Source organism: Coregonus lavaretus (genome assembly GCF_964263955.1).
Source record: "Coregonus lavaretus genome assembly, chromosome: 23".
NCBI lineage: Eukaryota > Metazoa > Chordata > Actinopteri > Salmoniformes > Salmonidae > Coregonus > Coregonus lavaretus.
This window is the reverse complement of record NC_140010.1, coordinates 1717557-1735760: the sequence shown is the minus strand read 5'-3', so window position 1 is coordinate 1735760 and position 18204 is coordinate 1717557. Positions and strand designations below refer to the sequence as shown.

The 18204-nt window shown below is 47.2% G+C and overlaps 1 protein-coding gene across 1 annotated transcript; it reads left to right on the top strand.

Annotated features, from left to right (window-relative positions):
• The first annotated feature begins 28 nt into the window (after positions 1 to 28).
• On the top strand, positions 29 to 17391 carry LOC311099107 (uncharacterized protein). Its single transcript, XM_084139739.1, has 9 exons — positions 29 to 162; positions 5439 to 5641; positions 5932 to 6024; positions 6235 to 6330; positions 6490 to 6600; positions 7150 to 7279; positions 7727 to 8720; positions 15106 to 15223; positions 16221 to 17391. The coding sequence occupies exons 1-9, from the start codon at positions 159 to 161 to the stop codon at positions 16803 to 16805; spliced, it is 2334 nt and encodes a 777-aa protein (XP_083995865.1). The 5' UTR covers positions 29 to 158; the 3' UTR covers positions 16806 to 17391.
• The last annotated feature ends 813 nt before the right edge of the window (positions 17392 to 18204 follow it).

Here is an 18204-nt window from a genome sequence, read left to right as displayed (position 1 = left end):
CATGACCGTTTCCGGAAGTACAAATTCTAAGCCAACGATGAAGAAGAAGCCGAAAAGGTGTTTATTTGCTGGCTAGGATAGCTAACTAGCTAGTATATTTGTTAGATAAGACATTCCTTCTATTTATTTTCATAAAAATCCGAAGCAAGAGGGGAAATATGGGTATGTATTAGCTGATGTATAGATTGCATTGTTCTTTTGGTAACTACTAGTGTATCAGTTGCTTCGGCCCTCAAGCCAAAGGCTTGTGTTGTTAGCTAGCTACAATAGCAAATATTTGTTTAATTAACCCAAGCTAGATAGACCAGAGCCTGTCGTTTCCAATGGGAGAAAATGAATCATAGTGGGCAGAACAAAGCAAGGAGGTGGGCGGAGGCAAGCACGAGTTATTGACATCCTATTGGCGCATTCCTAACATTTATTTGCATATTTCCGTTAGGGAACGCCTACGCTGTGAAGTGCGCAATAACTCAATTCGCCCTTGCACTCCTTCGAAATAATGTTTTACGACATTGGCAAAGTCTACAAAACGCATTTGTTTACAGATTCTAGTTTTTGGAAACAAGTGTATGGAGATCAAAAGGAAATAAGTATTGTCTGAATTTTTCCGGAGGCGAAGGACACTTTGTCTACCGGTGTCCTAGCTAGCTACCGATGTCGCCCCTGCCTCCCGCCTGTTGTGTACCGGAGTCCTCCTAGCTAGCACAGTGGCCTTCGCTCCCGCCTGCCCTCACCATCATTAACAGAAAAGCAGTGCTCCAACAGGCAGGGGTGAAGGAGACTATCTACTGGTGTCCTAGCTGGCTAGCTACCTATCCCGCCTGCTGTTTCCCAGAGTCCTAGCTAGCTAGCACACAGAGTCCCTCGCTAACGCTTCCTGAACACCTGCCCTTGCCGTCGTTAACAGAACTGCAGGAAAACAGTGTCCAACAGGCGGGGGCGAAATACACTGTCCTAGCTAGCCAGCTACCATTGTCGCCCCCAGCTTCTTCTTCTTCTGTGGGGTCTATCGGCATCCAACGCTATGGTTCATTACTGCCACCTGCTGTACTGCAGCGTCCCCATCTCCATACCGGAGTCCTGGTTTAAAAATGGACCAATAGAAGGATAAAGAGGGGTTCATGCAGACGCAGAAATGCCCACATGTATGAACACCCCCCAATTGCGGGCCGCAATTGCACCATTCTCACTAGCTACAGTAGCCAAGCTACATTTGTGTTGTACAAAAGGTCTTAATTTAATTTTTTAAAAAAATAAAAAAAAATTTAAATTTAATTTAAAAGTCTTCAGTTAGCAGCAACGTGTACATTCGATGGAACAACAGTGGCAATGATTTATCCTTGCTTATAAAAGCAGGGTCGCTACAATATGTTCTGCCAACATGATATAATAGGACAATGTCATCCTGTTTTTCCAAATGGTTAAGAATCATACAATTGATGCATTTGTCAATTGGCCATGCTCCCAGCAGGCTTTGCGGTGCCAATGTGAAAAGATTAGTATAATAATATGCCATTTAGCAGACGCTTTTATCCAAAGCGATTTACAGTCATGCGTGCATACATTTTTGTGTATGGGTGGTCCCGGGGATCGAACCCACTACCCTGGCGTTACAAGCGCCGTGCTCTTCCAGCTGAGCTGAGCTACCACTTGAAGCTTATGTCAATACATTCCAGTCAATGGGAAAATATGAGACTCACAGACAGACAGACATGTCTCTCCCTCTCTCTCTACTTCTCTAATCCCACCTCTCTCTCTTCTCTCTCTATCTCCCTCTCTCTCTCTACTTCTCTTTGCCTCACTGTCTCTTCTCTCTCTACCTCCCCCTCTCTCTATTCTCTAATCCCCCCTCTCCCTGTCTCTTCTCTCTCTACCTCTCTCTCTCTACTTCTCTAGTCCCCCCTCTCATTGTCTCTTCTCTCTCTACCTCCCCCTCTCTCTATTCTCTAATCCCCCCTCTCCCTGTCTCTTCTCTCTCTACCTCTCTCTCTCTACTTCTCTAGTCCCCCCTCTCATTGTCTCTTCTCTCTCTACCTCTCTCTCTCTATTCTCTAATCCCCCCTCTCATTGTCTCTTCTCTCTCTACCTCCCTCTCTCTATTCTCTAATCCCCCCTCTCCCTGTCTCTTCTCTCTCTACCTCCCTCTCTCTATTCTCTAATCCCCCCTCTCCCTGTCTCTTCTCTCTCTACCTCCCTCTCTCTCTATTCTCTAATCCTCCTCTCATTGTCTCTTCTCTCTCTACCTCCCTCTCTCTATTCTCTAATCCCCCCTCTCCCTGTCTCTTCTCTCTCTACCTCCCTCTCTCTCTACTTCTCTAGTCCCCCCTCTCCCTGTCTCTTCTCTCTACCTCCCTCTCTCTCTACTTCTCTAGTCCCCCCTCTCCCTGTCTCTTCTCTCTACCTCCCTCTCTCTCTACTTCTCTAGTCCCCCCTCTCCCTGTCTCTTCTCTCTCTACCTCTCTCTCTCTACTTCTCTAGTCCCCCCTCTCCCTGTCTCTTCTCTCTCTACCTCCCTCTCTCTATTCTCTAATCCCCCTCTCATTGTCTCTTCTCTCTCTACCTCTCTCTCTCTATTCTCTAATCCCACCTCTCCCTGTCTCTTCTCTCTCTACCTCCCTCTCTCTCTACTTCTCTAGTCCCCCTTCTCCCTGTCTCTTCTCTCTACCTCCCTCTCTCTCTACTTCTCTAGTCCCCCTTCTCCCTGTCTCTTCTCTCTACCTCCCTCTCTCTCTACTTCTCTAGTCCCCCCTCTCCCTGTCTCTTCTCTCTCTACCTCCCTCTCTCTCTACTTCTCTAGTCCCCCCTCTCCCTGTCTCTTCTCTCTCTACCTCCCTCTCTCTCTACTTCTCTAGTCCCCCCTCTCCCTGTCTCTTCTCTCTCTACCTCTCTCTCTCTACTTCTCTAGTCCCCCCTCTCCCTGTCTCTTCTCTCTCTACCTCCCTCTCTCTCTACTTCTCTAGTCCCCCCTCTCCCTGTCTCTTCTCTCTCTACCTCCCTCTCTCTCTACTTCTCTAGTCCCCCCTCTCCCTGTCTCTTCTCTCTCTACCTCCCTCTCTCTCTACTTCTCTAGTCCCCCCTCTCCCTGTCTCTTCTCTCTCTACCTCTCTCTCTCTACTTCTCTAGTCCCCCCTCTCCCTGTCTCTTCTCTCTCTACCTCCCTCTCTCTCTACTTCTCTAGTCCCCCCTCTCCCTGTCTCTTCTCTCTCTACCTCCCTCTCTCTCTACTTCTCTAGTCCCCCCTCTCCCTGTCTCTTCTCTCTCTACCTCTCTCTCTCTACTTCTCTAGTCCCCCCTCTCCCTGTCTCTTCTCTCTCTACCTCCCTCTCTCTCTACTTCTCTAGTCCCCCCTCTCACTGTCTCTTCGCTCTTCCCTCTCAATTTCAATTTCAATTTAAGGGCTTTATTAGCATGGGAAACGTGTGTTAACATTGCCAAAGCAAGTGAAGTAGATAGTAAACAAAAGTGAAATAAACAATAAATATTAACAGTAAACATTACACTCAGAAGTTTCAAAAGAATAAAGACATTTCAAATGTCATATTATGTATATATACAGTGTTGTAACAATGTGCAAATAGTTAAAGTACAAATGGGAAAATAAATAAACATAAATATGGGTTGTATTTACAATGGTGTTTGTTCTTCACTGGTTGCCCTTTTCTTGTGGCAACAGGTCACAAATATTGCAGCTGTGATGGCACACTGTGGTATTTCACCCAGTAGATAAGGGAGTTTATCAAAATTGGGTTTGTTTTCGAATTCTTTGTGGATCGCTGTAATCTGAGGGAAATATGTGTCTCTAATATGGTCATACATTTGGCAAGAGGTTAGGAAGTGCAGCTCAGTTTCCACCTCATTTTGTGGGCAGTGTGCACATAGCCTGTCTTCTCTTGAGTGCCAGGTCTGCCTACGGCGGCCTTTCTCAATAGCAAGGCTATGCTCACTGAGTCTGTACATAGTCAAAGCTTTCCTTAAGTTTGGGTCAGTCACAGTGGTCAGGTATTCTGCCACTGTGTACTCTCTATTTAGGGCCAAATAGCATTCTAGTTTGCTCTGTTTTTTTGTTTGTTCTTTCCAATGTGTCAAGTAATTATATTTTTGTTTTCTCATGATTTGGTTGGGTCTAATTGTGTTGTTGTTGTTGTTGTTGTTGTCCTGGGGCTCTGTGGGGTCTGTTTGTGAACAGAGCCCCAGGACAAGCTTACTTAGGGGACTCTTCTCCAAGTTCATCTCTCTGTAGGTGAGGGCTTTGTTATGGAAGGTTTGGGAATCGCTTCCTTTTAAGTGGTTATAGAATTGAACGGCTCTTTTCTGGATTTTGATAATGAGCGGGTATTGGCCTAATTCTGCTCTGCATGCATTATTTGGTGTTTTACGTTGTACACGGAGGATGTTTTTGCAGAATTCTGCATGCAGAGTCTCAATTTGGTGTTTGTCCCATTTTGTGAATTCTTGGTTGGTGAGCGGACCCCAGACCTCAGAACCATAAAGGACAATGGGTTCTATAACTGATTCAAGTATTTTTAGCCAGATCCTAATTGGTATGTCAAATTTTATCGCACACTTGTTGTTTGTGTACATGGATTTTATAATGTCGTATGAGGGGGGAGGGGGAGAGGGGGAGGGGGAGAGGGGGAGGGAGGGAGGGGGGGGGGGGGGGGAGAGGGAGAGGGGGAGGGAGGGGTGCAATGGCTGACTTTTCAAACTATTCAAGGTGCTGAATTCCGATTCCCTACCCGTCTTCCTGAAACGTGCTCTTTAAACATGAATGAACTAGAGAAGGAATTTACACCCTGTTCCTTCCACCTGTCCTTTTTAGATCGGACGACAAATGAAGAGAAACTAAATGGTGGAATGGGTTCATACTCAAAAACATGTCGCATAAAGCTTACTTCATTATTTGATTTAAAATTACAGCCTTCCTCAGCGTGTTGGTACAAATGTTATTTTAATTAAAAACAGCGTTTTTTAAAGAACAACAGATGAGCAGCAGGTGATTCTAATCAGGGTGGCCACTCATCGGCCAATCAGGAATGTGGCTTCTCTGGTCTACCTGTATACAAATGAGTCACAAAGAGATACAGAATTATAGGGTATGGGAGGGGCCACGAAGGGCAACTCACCAATCACCCGCCCCAGGTGTCCCCTCACCTAAATACATCATATCAATTCATGAGATAGGTTCATAAATATGTGGAGCCAACTCATAAACGATATGCAAAATCTGATATGGACAGTGTTCTTGTATAACAGTCTAAATGTGGCTTATAGGAAGGAGGTGAAATCTAGTTCTTCGTTTTAAACCGTGTGGAGATACAGAATTGATTTTATATATCCACATGGCTTCTCTTTTGATGACAAGTCAGGGAGAAGGGAAGAAGATTGTGACCCAACCTCCTCTCTCCCTCCATCTCTTCTCTCTTTCCCCGTCCTAACAGAATCCCCCTTTCCTCTGCCCTCCCTGGGCTTCCTGGTCCCTCCTCTCCGGATGATGTCAGCGGTCATGTGGCAGGTGGTGCGCCAGGGCAACACAAAGCATTATGGGAAACTGGAGGAGTTTGTATCCATGGTCACAGAGGCGGTTCCAGATCTCCTGTCCACCAGACAGAAGTGGCTGCTGACCCTGGCTCTGAGAGGACGGGTAAGAGACTCCCCAGCATGCTTCAGCAGAATCACTGATCTACAAACTGGAACAAACTCATTATGTGGGGTCCAGATTAGCAGCTTGCTCAGGCCAATCCCCTGGAAGGTTCTGTTTGTGATTGGAGGCTAAAAAATTGGAACTCGCACATGGAAGTCTGCTTGTTGCAGGTGCATGGGATTAAAAGAGAGACCTGCACACTGCTCTTGCTAGTATCTCTTATGGTTTATTAAGGTTGTGTGATTGGAGGCTTCATGCAGCAGTTGGTAACTGGTTGATTCTTGTCTAAGGTGAGTCTACAACTATTAGGGTCTGGGCATCCGGATGACCTCAAGGCTGTTCAAAGCCACCTGGATAGAATCACAACATCTGGTCTCAAAGAGGTGAGTGTTTTAATCAACTGGTGAGCAATTCTGACAAGCCTGTTCTCTTAAACGGTAAGCAGTAAGGGGCAGTTTCCCGGACACAGACAGCCAAGTCCTGGACTAAAAAGCACTTTCAAAGGAGATTCTCCGGGGCTAGGCTCAGTCTGTGTCCTGGAAACCGCCACGGTTCAGCTTGTGATGTTTGTCTGGACCCCTTATGTGTTGCAGTCAAACGATGCAGCGATTGAATTTGCTGAAGCCAACTTCCTGAAACTGATCCAGAGCCTAGTGGAAGACCCAGATAGGAGGAAACACTTCTTCAAGGTATGATACTTCTCCAAGTCACACTGATACAGATCCCAACTGATGCACTGCACTTTATCAGATCAAGTTGACCTCATGTTTAGTGCTAACCTCAATACAAGGAAGTATGCTGTTTTTTTAGACTATTGAAACAGGTTGTAAGTCTCTCTTGTACAATAGGTTGTGTTCCCGGTGAAGTATGGACCTAACTTTGACTCAGCGCTGCAGAATCTGGTGTGTCATTTGCTGTCCAGACTAGAGGACCTACTGCCCATCCCTGACTTCAAACAGGTACAGACAGACAGACAGACGGACGGATAGAGACAGACTGACACAGACTGACAGACAGACTGACAGACAGCCACAGAGAGACACAGTAAGATAGAGAAACAATAGCTATGTTTTGTTCTGAACAGTAAACTGGGTTCAGTAAGGTAAAACATTGAGGAAATTGCAGATATGTAAATCTTTGTCGTCACAATACAACTGAGTGGCCCAGTGGTCTAAGGCACTGCATCGCAGTGCTAACTGTGCCACTAGAGATCCTGGTTCGAATCCAGGCTCTGTCGCAGCCGGCCGCGACCGGGAGACTCATGGGCGGCGCACAATTGGCCCAGCGTCGTCCAGGGTAGGGGAGGGAATGGCCGGCAGGGATGTAGCTCAGTTGATAGAGCATGGCGTTTGCAACGCCAGGGTTGTGGGTCCGATTCCCACGGGGGGCCAGTATAAAAAAATATGTATTCACTAACTGTAAGTCGCACTGGATAAGAGCGTCTGCTCTAATGACTAAAATGTAAATGTAACTGTCATTTTCACCACTGCTCTCTCTGCTGTCTCCAGACTGCTTTGTTGATCAGTGCTGCCCCCTCTGTTCTGGAGGACTCAATGCACTGTGTCTCCCATGGGGAGGATCTGAAGTCTCTGCTACAGAACCAACAGTGCCACGGGAAACTCAAGCTGCCCAAGAGCGGTGAGCCTCTGTCTGCATCCCAAATGACCCTCTATTCCCATAGGGCTCTGCTCAAAAGTAGTGCACTATGTAGGGAAGCAGTGTCCAACTCATTCCACCGAGTGTGCTGGTTTTTGTTATTTCCTTTCAATTTGTGTCCAATGACCTTCGACACGCAGGGTAACCAATCAGTGAGTGGTCATCAAGGCAAAGGGTGGCTATTTGAAGAATCTCAAATATAAAATATATTTTGATTTGTTTAACACTCTTTTGGTTACTACATGATTCCATATGTGTTATTTCATAGTTTTGATGTCTTCACTATTATTCTACAATGTAGAAAATAGTAAAAATAAAGAATAACCCTTGAATGAGTAGGTGTGTCCAAACTTTTGACTGGTACTTTATATAATAACCTCACAATTGTTTCCCATTTTCTTTCCATTGGTCCTGGTTGTCACTGTTCAGCTCCCTTGCGGACAGAGGACCGCCTCCTCATCTCCTTATCCTTCCCTCCCTCAATGAGACTGGCCAATGCCTCGCGCCCCAGCGCCAGCAAATCAGAAGGCTTCCCTGACTGTGAGAACCCGCCCCTGCAGGTCAGAGATTACCAGGGGACTATGACTGACAGTTTGAGTGGCCAATGGGCTGAGTCCAAAGCAAGTATAGATCAAAACAGGATTGGAACAGATTCAGTAGAACACCAAGGAGGTTCTCAAAGAAAGGACAACCAGAAGGACAACCAGAAGGACAACCAGAAGGACAACCAGAAGGACAACCAGAAGGACGTGAAGGAGAAAGGTGTGGAAAGACAACGTGTGCAGTTGTCTGAGGAAGGGAGGAAAGCACTAGACACTGAGCACCAATACTCACTGAGCACCAACACTGGTCCTCAGACTGCTGAACAAGACACTGCACCATCAGCCAGCCAACAAGCTGCCTCCGTCTCTGCCCAGAGCACTACCTCAACATCCACCAACACTACACAAGGGCCCCCAACATCCAACTCCAGCACCGTATCGTCCTCCACCCCTGCCTCCAGCACCGTATCGTCCTCCACCCCTGCCTCCAGCACCGTATCGTCGGAGCAGCCTCGGCGGCGCGTTGCCCATAAGTGCCCCCAGTGTGGCCGTTGTTTCATCTACCGCTATAAGATGCTCGAGCACCAGAGACTCCACACAGGGGAGAACCCCTACAAGTGTTCCCAGTGTGGCAAGACCTTCAGAAGGTCCTCGGAGATGTCCACCCACCGCCGGACACAGTGCTCCAACGCGGCCTACGTCTGTATCAAATGTGGGAGCAGTTTTGGGTCGGGCAGGGAGCGGGTCAGCCACCGGTGTTGTGGTAGCAAAGCGGCGGCGCCGAAGTTTGAATGTCCGCAGTGCGGGAAGAACTTCAAGTGGCACAACTCGTTAAAGAAACACCTGGTAACCCACACCAGGAAGAAGGGCTTCAATTGCAGGTACATTAACATTACACTATTACGCTAAATTCACCTTATTCCCTATATAGTGCTTCATTCTATAGCTAGAGGACTCCTGATATCTCCAGGAGTGATAAGTATAATGTTTTGTTTTATCTGTTGTTGTCTAGTCCTGTCTTGTTGCTAGCTAGGGCCATCTACTGTGCTGCCTGTCTTCCCAGTAGCCTACTTGGTGTGTGAACTGCTGACTGCTCATAAATTGCAGCTGATTGTTGACACATCGACCAGGATCAAGGGGGCGGGGCAATGTGTGACTGTTGTTGTTTTGGTAATCCGTGGCTGTGTTGGAGGGGGAGTGGTTTCTCCTCGGTAATCAACAATTAGTACCGGGAGGTGTGCTCTGCACCTCTGGTAGGCAATTAGCGTTAGTACTTCAGTCTATCCTGTTTTCTCAGCGGCGGTCTCGTTGCTGAAACGAAGACGGTTCTGCTGAGTTGATCTGCAGAGTTATTCGAGGAAGGCTCCACACCTCTCATCTCTCACTGAGTATCTTAGTTATTTTCAGATGATCTCATTTTGCTCTTTTGTAGCTTTGTCAACTATGTGTGTGTTTTCTATACCTGTTGGCTCCTCCCCCTGAAGGCTTTACAGACAAACCCTTGGTTGCAACCTTTCTAATTTAATGTGCCTTGCGCACACAACCCATGTGGAGTTCCTGGTCTCTGGCAGCGTTTGGAGCGGCCCAACTGCAGTCAAGAACGCAGAGTTCATCTCAGCCTGTGCTTCCCTTCAGTCCCCTGACGGAGACATGGATCACCCCAGAGAACACTGCTACTCCAGCTGCTCTCTCCTCATCTGACTACGTTTTCTCTCATAGTCCGAGAGCATCTGGTCATCACGGTGGTGGTACAGGTCTACTCATTTCTCCTAAGTGGAGATGTTCTCTTTCCTCCCTCTCTCACCTGTCCATCTCCTTTCCTCCCTCTCTCACCTGTCCATCTCCTTTCCTCCCTCTCTCACCTGTCCATCTCCTTTCCTCCCTCTCTCACCTGTCCATCTCCTTTCCTCCCTCTCTCACCTGTCCATCTCCTTTCCTCCCTCTCTTACCTGTCCATCTCCTTTCCTCCCTCTCTCACCTGTCCATCTCCTTTCCTCCCTCTCTCACCTGTCCATCTCCTTTCCTCCCTCTCTCACCTGTCCATCTCCTTTCCTCCTTCTCTCACCTGTCCATCTCCTTTCCTCCTTCTCTCACCTGTCCATCTCCTTTCCTCCTTCTCTCACCTGTCCATCTCCTTTCCACCCTCTCTCACCTGTCCATCTCCTTTCCTCCCTCTCTCACCTCTCACATTTTAATTATGTGCTGTCACTTGTCCACTCAAGCGTAACATTGTTGCCATCTATCACCCACCAGGTGCCCTTGGAGAGTTCCTCAATGAGCTTGACACCTTGATAAGCTAATTTCCCGACGATGGCTCACTGCTCTTCGTACTGGGCGACTTCAACCTTCTCACTTCGACTCATTTCTTTCCACCTCTTTCTTTCCCCTCCTTGCCTCTTTTGACCTCACCCTTTCCCAGTTCCCTCCCACTGACAGGGCAGGCAATAGGCTTGACCTCATCTTTACTAGAGGCTGTTCTCCTACTAATCTCACTGCAACCCCCCTCCAGGTCTCTGATCACTACTTTGTTTCCTTTTCTGTCTCCCTTCTCCTCCAACCCTACTTGCTCTCTTCTATCCTATCATTTCTCCCTTCTGCTAAATCCTTCTCCCTCCTGTCTCCTGATTCTGCCTCTTCGACCCTACTCTCCTCCCTTTCCGCATCCTATGACTCACACTGTCCCCTTTCCTCTCGGCCGGCTTGGCCCTCTCCTCCTGCCCCATAGGCCCACCCACTGGGGAGCCAGGTCCAGCCAATCAGAATGAGTTTTTCCCCACAAAAGGCCAGACAGAAATACTCCTCAGTTTCATCAGCTGTCCGGGTGGCTGTTCTCAGACCATCCTGCAGGTGAAGAAGCCAGATGTGGAGCTCCTGGGCTGGCTTGGTTACACGTGGTCTGCGGTTGTGAGGCCGGTTGGACGTACTGCCTAATTCTCTAAAACGACGTTGGAGGCATTACATTATCTGGCAACAGCTCTGGTGGACATTCCTGCAGTCAGCATGCCAATTGCACGCTCCCTCAAAACTTGAGATATCTGTGGCATTGTGTTGTATGAAAAAACTGTACATTTTAGAGTGGCCTTTTATTGTCCCAAGCACAAGGTGCACCTGTGTAATGATCATGCTGTTTAATCAGCTTCTTGATATGCCACACCTGTCAGGTGGATGGATTATCTTGGCAAAGGAGAAATGCTCACCAACAGGGATGTAAAGAAATGTGTGCAATTATTTTGTGAGAAATACGGGTTTTGTGCATATGGAACATTTCTGGGATCTTTTATTTCATGGGACCAACACTTTACAAATCAAATCAAATCAAATGTTATTTGTCACATGCGCCGAATACAACAGGTGTAGACCTTACAGTGAAATACTTACTGACAAGCCCTTAACCAACAATGCAGATTTAAGAAAAATAAGTTTTAAGTACAAAATAGATAAGTAAGAAATAACATGGTTAAAGAGCAGCAGTAAAATATCAGTAGGGAGGCTATATACAGGGGGGACCGGTACAGAGGCTATATACAGGCTATATACAGGGGGGACCGGTACAGAGGCTATATACAGGCTATATACAGGGGGGACCGGTACAGAGGCTATATACAGGCTATATACAGGGGGGACCGGTACAGAGGCTATATACAGGCTATATACAGGCTATATACAGGGGGGACCGGTACAGAGGCTATATACAGGCTATATACAGCTATATACAGGGGGGACCGGTACAGAGGCTATATACAGGCTATATACAGGGGGGACCGGTACAGAGGCTATATACAGGCTATATACAGGCTATATACAGGGGGGACCGGTACAGAGGCTATATACAGGCTATATACAGGGGGGACCGGTACAGAGGCTATATACAGGCTATATACAGGCTATATACAGGGGGGACCGGTACAGAGGCTATATACAGGCTATATACAGGGGGGACCGGTACAGAGGCTATATACAGGGGGGACCGGGACAGAGGCTATATACAGGCTATATACAGGGGGTACCGGTACAGAGGCTATATACAGGCTATATACAGGGGGGACCGGGACAGAGGCTATATACAGGCTATATACAGGGGGGACCGGTACAGAGGCTATATACAGGCTATATACAGCTATATACAGGGGGTACCGGTACAGAGGCTATATACAGGCTATATACAGGGGGGACCGGGACAGAGGCTATATACAGGGGGGACCGGGACAGAGGCTATATACAGGGGGGACCGGTACAGAGGCTATATACAGGCTATATACAGGGGGGACCGGTACAGAGGCTATATACAGGCTATATACAGGGGGTACCGGGACAGAGGCTATATACAGGGGGTACCGGTACAGAGGCTATATACAGGGGGTACCGGGACAGAGGCTATATACAGGGGGTACCGGTACAGAGGCTATATACAGGCTATATACTGGGGGTACTGGTACAGAGGCTATATACAGGGGGTACCGGTACAGAGTCAATGTGTAATAACAGTAGGGAGGCTATATACAGGGGGTACCGGTACAGAGTCAATGTGTAATAACAGTAGGAAGGCTATATACAGGGGGTACCGGTACAGAGTCAATGGGAAATAACAGTAGGGAGGCTATATACAGGGGGTACCGGTACAGAGTCAATGGGAAATAACAGTAGGGAGGCTATATACAGGGGGGTACCGGTACAGAGTCAATGGGAAATAACAGTAGGGAGGCTATATACAGGGGGTACCGGTACAGAGTCAATGGGAAATAACAGTAGGGAGGCTATATACAGGGGGTACCGGTACAGAGTCAATGGGAAATAACAGTAGGGAGGCAATATACAGGGGGTACCGGTACAGAGTCAATGGGAAATAACAGTAGGGAGGCTATATACAGGGGGTACCGGTACAGAGTCAATGTGTAATAACAGTAGGGAGGCTATATACAGGGGGTACCGGTACAGAGTCAATGTGTAATAACAGTAGGGAGGCTATATACAGGGGGTACCGGTACAGAGTCAATGTGTAATAACAGTAGGGAGGCTATATACAGGGGGTACCGGTACAGAGTCAATGTGTAATAACAGTAGGGAGGCTATATACAGGGGGTAACGGTACAGAGCCTATGTGTAATAACAGTAGGGAGGCTATATACAGGGGGTAACGGTACAGAGTCAATGGGAAATAACAGTAGGGAGGCTATATACAGGGGGTACCGGTACAGAGTCAATGGGAAATAACAGTAGGGAGGCTATATACAGGGGGTACCGGTACAGAGTCAATGTGTAATAACAGTAGGGAGGCTATATACAGGGGGTACCGGTACAGAGTCAATGTGTAATAACAGTAGGGAGGCTATATACAGGGGGTACCGGTACAGAGTCAATGGGAAATAACAGTAGGGAGGCTATATACAGGGGGTACCGGTACAGAGTCAATGTGTAATAACAGTAGGGAGGCTATATACAGGGGGTACCGGTACAGAGTCAATGGGAAATAACAGTAGGGAGGCTATATACAGGGGGTACCGGTACAGAGTCAATGTGTAATAACAGTAGGGAGGCTATATACAGGGGGTACCGGTACAGAGTCAATGGGAAATAACAGTAGGGAGGCTATATACAGGGGGTACCGGTACAGAGTCAATGGGAAATAACAGTAGGGAGGCTATATACAGGGGGTACCGGTACAGAGTCAATGGGAAATAACAGTAGGGAGGCTATATACAGGGGGTACCGGTACCGAGTCAATGTGAAATAACAGTAGAGAGGCTATATACAGGGGGTACCGGTACAGAGTCAATGGGAAATAACAGTAGGGAGGCTATATACAGGGGGTACCGGTACAGAGTCAGTGGGAAATAACAGTAGGGAGGCTATATACAGGGGGTACCGGTACAGAGTCAATGGGAAATAACAGTAGGGAGGCTATATACAGGGGGGTACCGGTACAGAGTCAATGGGAAATAACAGTAGGGAGGCTATATACAGGGGGTACCGGTACAGAGTCAATGGGAAATAACAGTAGGGAGGCTATATACAGGGGGTACCGGTACAGAGTCAATGGGAAATAACAGTAGAGAGGCTATATACAGGGGGTACCGATACAGAGTCAGTGTGCGGGGGCACAGGTTAGTCGAGGTAATTGAGGTGTTGAGTTTATATTTTTGTTCAGTATACTTTTGACCAGGGCCCACAGGGATTCGGTCGAAAGTAGTGCACTATGTAGGGAACAGGGAGGCATTTGGGACTCACACTGTGATTCATGATTGGTGACTCACACTGTGATTCATGATTGGTGACTCACACTGTGATTCATGATTGGTGACTCACACTGTGATTCATGATTGGTGACTCACACTGTGATTCATGATTGGTGACTCACACTGTGATTCATGATTGGTGACTCACACTGTGATTCATGATTGGTGACTCACACTGTGATTCATGATTGGTGACTCACACTGTGATTCATGATTGGTGACTCACACTGTGATTCATGATTGGTGACTCACACTGTGATTCATGATTGGTGACTCACTGTGATTCATGATTGGTGACTCACACTGTGATTCATGATTGGTGACTCACACTGTGATTCATGATTGGTGACTCACACTGTGATTCATGATTGGTGACTCACACTGTGATTCATGATTGGTGACTCACACTGTGATTCATGATTGGTGACTCACACTGTGATTCATGATTGGTGACTCACACTGTGATTCATGATTGGTGACTCACACTGTGATTCATGATTGGGGACTCACCCTGTGATTCATGATTGGTGACTCACACTGTGATTCATGATTGGTGACTCACACTGTGATTCATGATTGGTGACTCACACTGTGATTCATGATTGGTGACTCACACTGTGATTCATGATTGGTGACTCACACTGTGATTCATGATTGGTGACTCACACTGTGATTCATGATTGGTGACTCACACTGTGATTCATGATTGGTGACTCACACTGTGATTCATGATTGGTGACTCACACTGTGATTCATGATTGGTGACTCACCCTGTGATTCATGATTGGTGACTCACACTGTGATTCATGATTGGTGACTCACACTGTGATTCATGATTGGTGACTCATGAGGGAAATAATGTTTTGTATTTAATGTCCTGTAAGGGAAAAGCAGAAATTCTGTGTCCCAAATGGCAGCCTATCCCTTATTGGCCCTGGTCTACAGTAGTGCACTATATAAGGGAACAGGGAGGCATTTGGGACTCAGGCAATAAAGGCTACCTTATATAAAGTGCTATCCTGTGTATTGTCAGGTACTGTGGTGAGGGGCCGTTCCCGGGCGTGGCCGAGCTGAGGGCCCACCAGAAGGCCCATGACGGAGAAGAGAAGCCCTACAAGTGTGAACAGTGTGGAAAGTGCTTCAGCTCCCAGGTGTTCTGTTTTATTCAGCTCCCAGGTGTTCTGTTGTATTCAGCTCCCAGGTGTTCTGTTGTATTCAGCTCCCAGGTGTTCTGTTGTATTCAGCTCCCAGGTGTTCTGTTGTATTCAGCTCCCAGGTGTTCTGTTGTATTCAGCTCCCAGGTGTTCTGTTGTATTCAGCTCCCAGGTGTTCTGTTGTATTCAGCTCCCAGGTGTTCTGTTGTATTCAGCTCCCAGGTGTTCTGTTGTATTCAGCTCCCAGGTGTTCTGTTGTATTCAGCTCCCAGGTGTTCTGTTGTATTCAGCTCCCAGGTGTTCTGTTGTATTCAGCTCCCAGGTGTTCTGTTGTATTCAGCTCCCAGGTATTCTGTTGTATTCAGCTCCCAGGTGTTCTGTTGTATTCAGCTCCCAGGTATTCTGTTGTATTCAGCTCCCAGGTGTTCTGTTGTATTCAGCTCCCAGGTGTTCTGTTGTATTCAGCTCCCAGGTGTTCTGTTGTATTCAGCTCCCAGGTGTTCTGTTGTATTCAGCTCCCAGGTGTTCTGTTGTATTCAGCTCCCAGGTGTTCTGTTGTATTCAGCTCCCAGGTGTTCTGTTGTATTCAGCTCCCAGGTATTCTGTTGTATTCAGCTCCCAGGTATTCTGTTGTATTCAGCTCCCAGGTGTTCTGTTGTATTCAGCTCCCAGGTGTTCTGTTGTATTCAGCTCCCAGGTGTTCTGTTGTATTCAGCTCCCAGGTGTTCTGTTGTATTCAGCTCCCAGGTGTTCTGTTGTATTCAGCTCCCAGGTGTTCTGTTGTATTCAGCTCCCAGGTGTTCTGTTGTATTCAGCTCCCAGGTGTTCTGTTGTATTCAGCTCCCAGGTGTTCTGTTGTATTCAGCTCCCAGGTGTTCTGTTGTATTCAGCTCCCAGGTGTTCTGTTGTATTCAGCTCCCAGGTGTTCTGTTGTATTCAGCTCCCAGGTATTCTGTTGTATTCAGCTTAAATATGTCTAATAAAATTCCTTTAGGGCTGGCTACATGGGCACGAGCAGCGTCACTCCCAAGAGAGGTCCAAGATCTGCCCCAGCTGTGGAAAGGCCTTCAGATGCAAAGGAGACCTGAAGCTCCACATGCGGACCCACACCGGCGAGAGGCCGTACCAGTGCACCTACTGTGCCAAGCGGTTCTCTGTGAACGGAAACCTGACCATACACATCAGAACACACACAGGGGAGAAACCTTTCCTCTGCTCCGACTGCGGCAAGGCTTTCTGCTCTGCGGGAGAGCTGCAGATCCACAGGAGAACACACACCGGGGAGAGACCGTACAAGTGCACCGTCTGCGAGAAAGGCTTCACCATGGCTAGTCAGGTGACTCTCCACATGCGGATACATACGGGGGAACGACCCTACGTGTGTCACGAGTGTGGAAAGGCATTTCGTCGCGGTGCGGAGTTGAAGACCCACATCCTGAATCACACTGGGGTGAGACCGTACCCCTGTCGTCTCTGTTCTAAGACGTACACCTGCCTCAGTCACCTGAAGAGACATTTGAAGACTCACGGGGCCCAGTCGGTGGATATGAGCAGTGGCTTGTCTGTAGCTGCTGTGTAATAGACCATTTTGAAGAGTTAACACCATGTTTTGTCAATTTAAATATTTTATTTTCTGACGGCAGCTTACGCTGCTTATATTAAGAGGTAGTTGACTGAACCCAGTAAGGATCATCTCCGTGTGACGGGGTATGTTTGGTTATTGCTACTATCAGGTTTAAGACTGTTGCTATGCTTCTAGAGCAAGACAAGTTAAATATTTATTTGCTGCAGTTCTAGGCGTTTTTATAATAATTTTGATCGTGTCTTAGATTGAAGCTTTTGGATGGCTGTGGTAGCTAGAGTTTCTGTTCATCTCACATGCCAAGTTAATCTGTTTCTGTTCATCTCACATGCCAAGTTAATCAGCAATGGAAAGTGGTTTGTTGACTAACAGAACCATTGGTTGGACATGGAGGTCTCGCCCAACCCACCTTAATTATGAGGGTATGCGATCATGTTTTTTACCCTATTTTTCAATAAACACATTTTCTGCAGAAGAAATTACTCACTTAAACTCAATTTCACACTGACTTGACCTTGGTCAAATTGTATTTTACAAAGAACGAATTATTGTTTTGAATATGTTCATTGAAATGAAAATATTGAAAATGATTTCTTGACTATTGACATTTCTATTAAGCTTCTATAATATAATACTATTTAAGAGTCCAATAACAATGTAGAAAAAGAAGTTATTTATCCTCAACTTCTCTGTCTCCACTCCCATTGGATTGCACGTCGAACACAGAGTTGGGTGTATGTGGAAGCCTCTGTGTCCGACGAGGCGTTGGTCTTTGAGGAGAGCGAGCCAAAAGGGGGCATCTGAAATCAAGAAGAGGGTTCAGTGAGAGAAAGACTACGGGATAATCTCAATGCATACTCCTCACCGCTTTCTCAAAACCCATTGGATGAGAAAGCCAGAGGTCCCGCCCCTCTGACCATCTCCTCCAATGAGTTTTGAGAAGGAGGTGAGGAGTATGCATTGAGATTATCCCCCTGTAACGCCCCAACGGGGACAATGGCAACCAGCGTCACCAACAGTGGTCAAAGCAGAAAACGAAATCAGGCGATAACCGTTTTTACAGAATAGTTTCTCCTTCCATTCCTGAAGGACCCCCGTGGGGATTGAGAAACACTGTTCTAAACATCATCCAGCTAACAAGGCCGTTTTAGTACTTGTCAGTGCTGGGCTTTGTGGCAGGGCTCTTGTTGGCCATCGATGTGGGCGGTCATCTCCTTCCTGTTGGGGGTAGTGACCACACTGGACACAGCTGTAGTGCCCCCTGGTGTGCTTCCACAGAATGCAGCTGTTGAAGGACTGACCTGGGATGGGAGGGGAGGATGAACAGGGCGTGAGTCCCAATAATCTCCTTTCTCCTGAAGTGTACAATCATTCACTGCTTCCCACTAATCTAAAA

Coding starts and splice junctions, on each gene's coding strand:
- LOC311099107 (XM_084139739.1), top strand. Junction 6,025..6,234: donor CAACATCTGGTCTCAAAGAG/GTGAGTGTTTTA, acceptor TATGTGTTGCAG/TCAAACGATGCAGCGATTGA. Junction 15,224..16,220: donor GAAAGTGCTTCAGCTCCCAG/GTGTTCTGTTTT, acceptor AAATTCCTTTAG/GGCTGGCTACATGGGCACGA.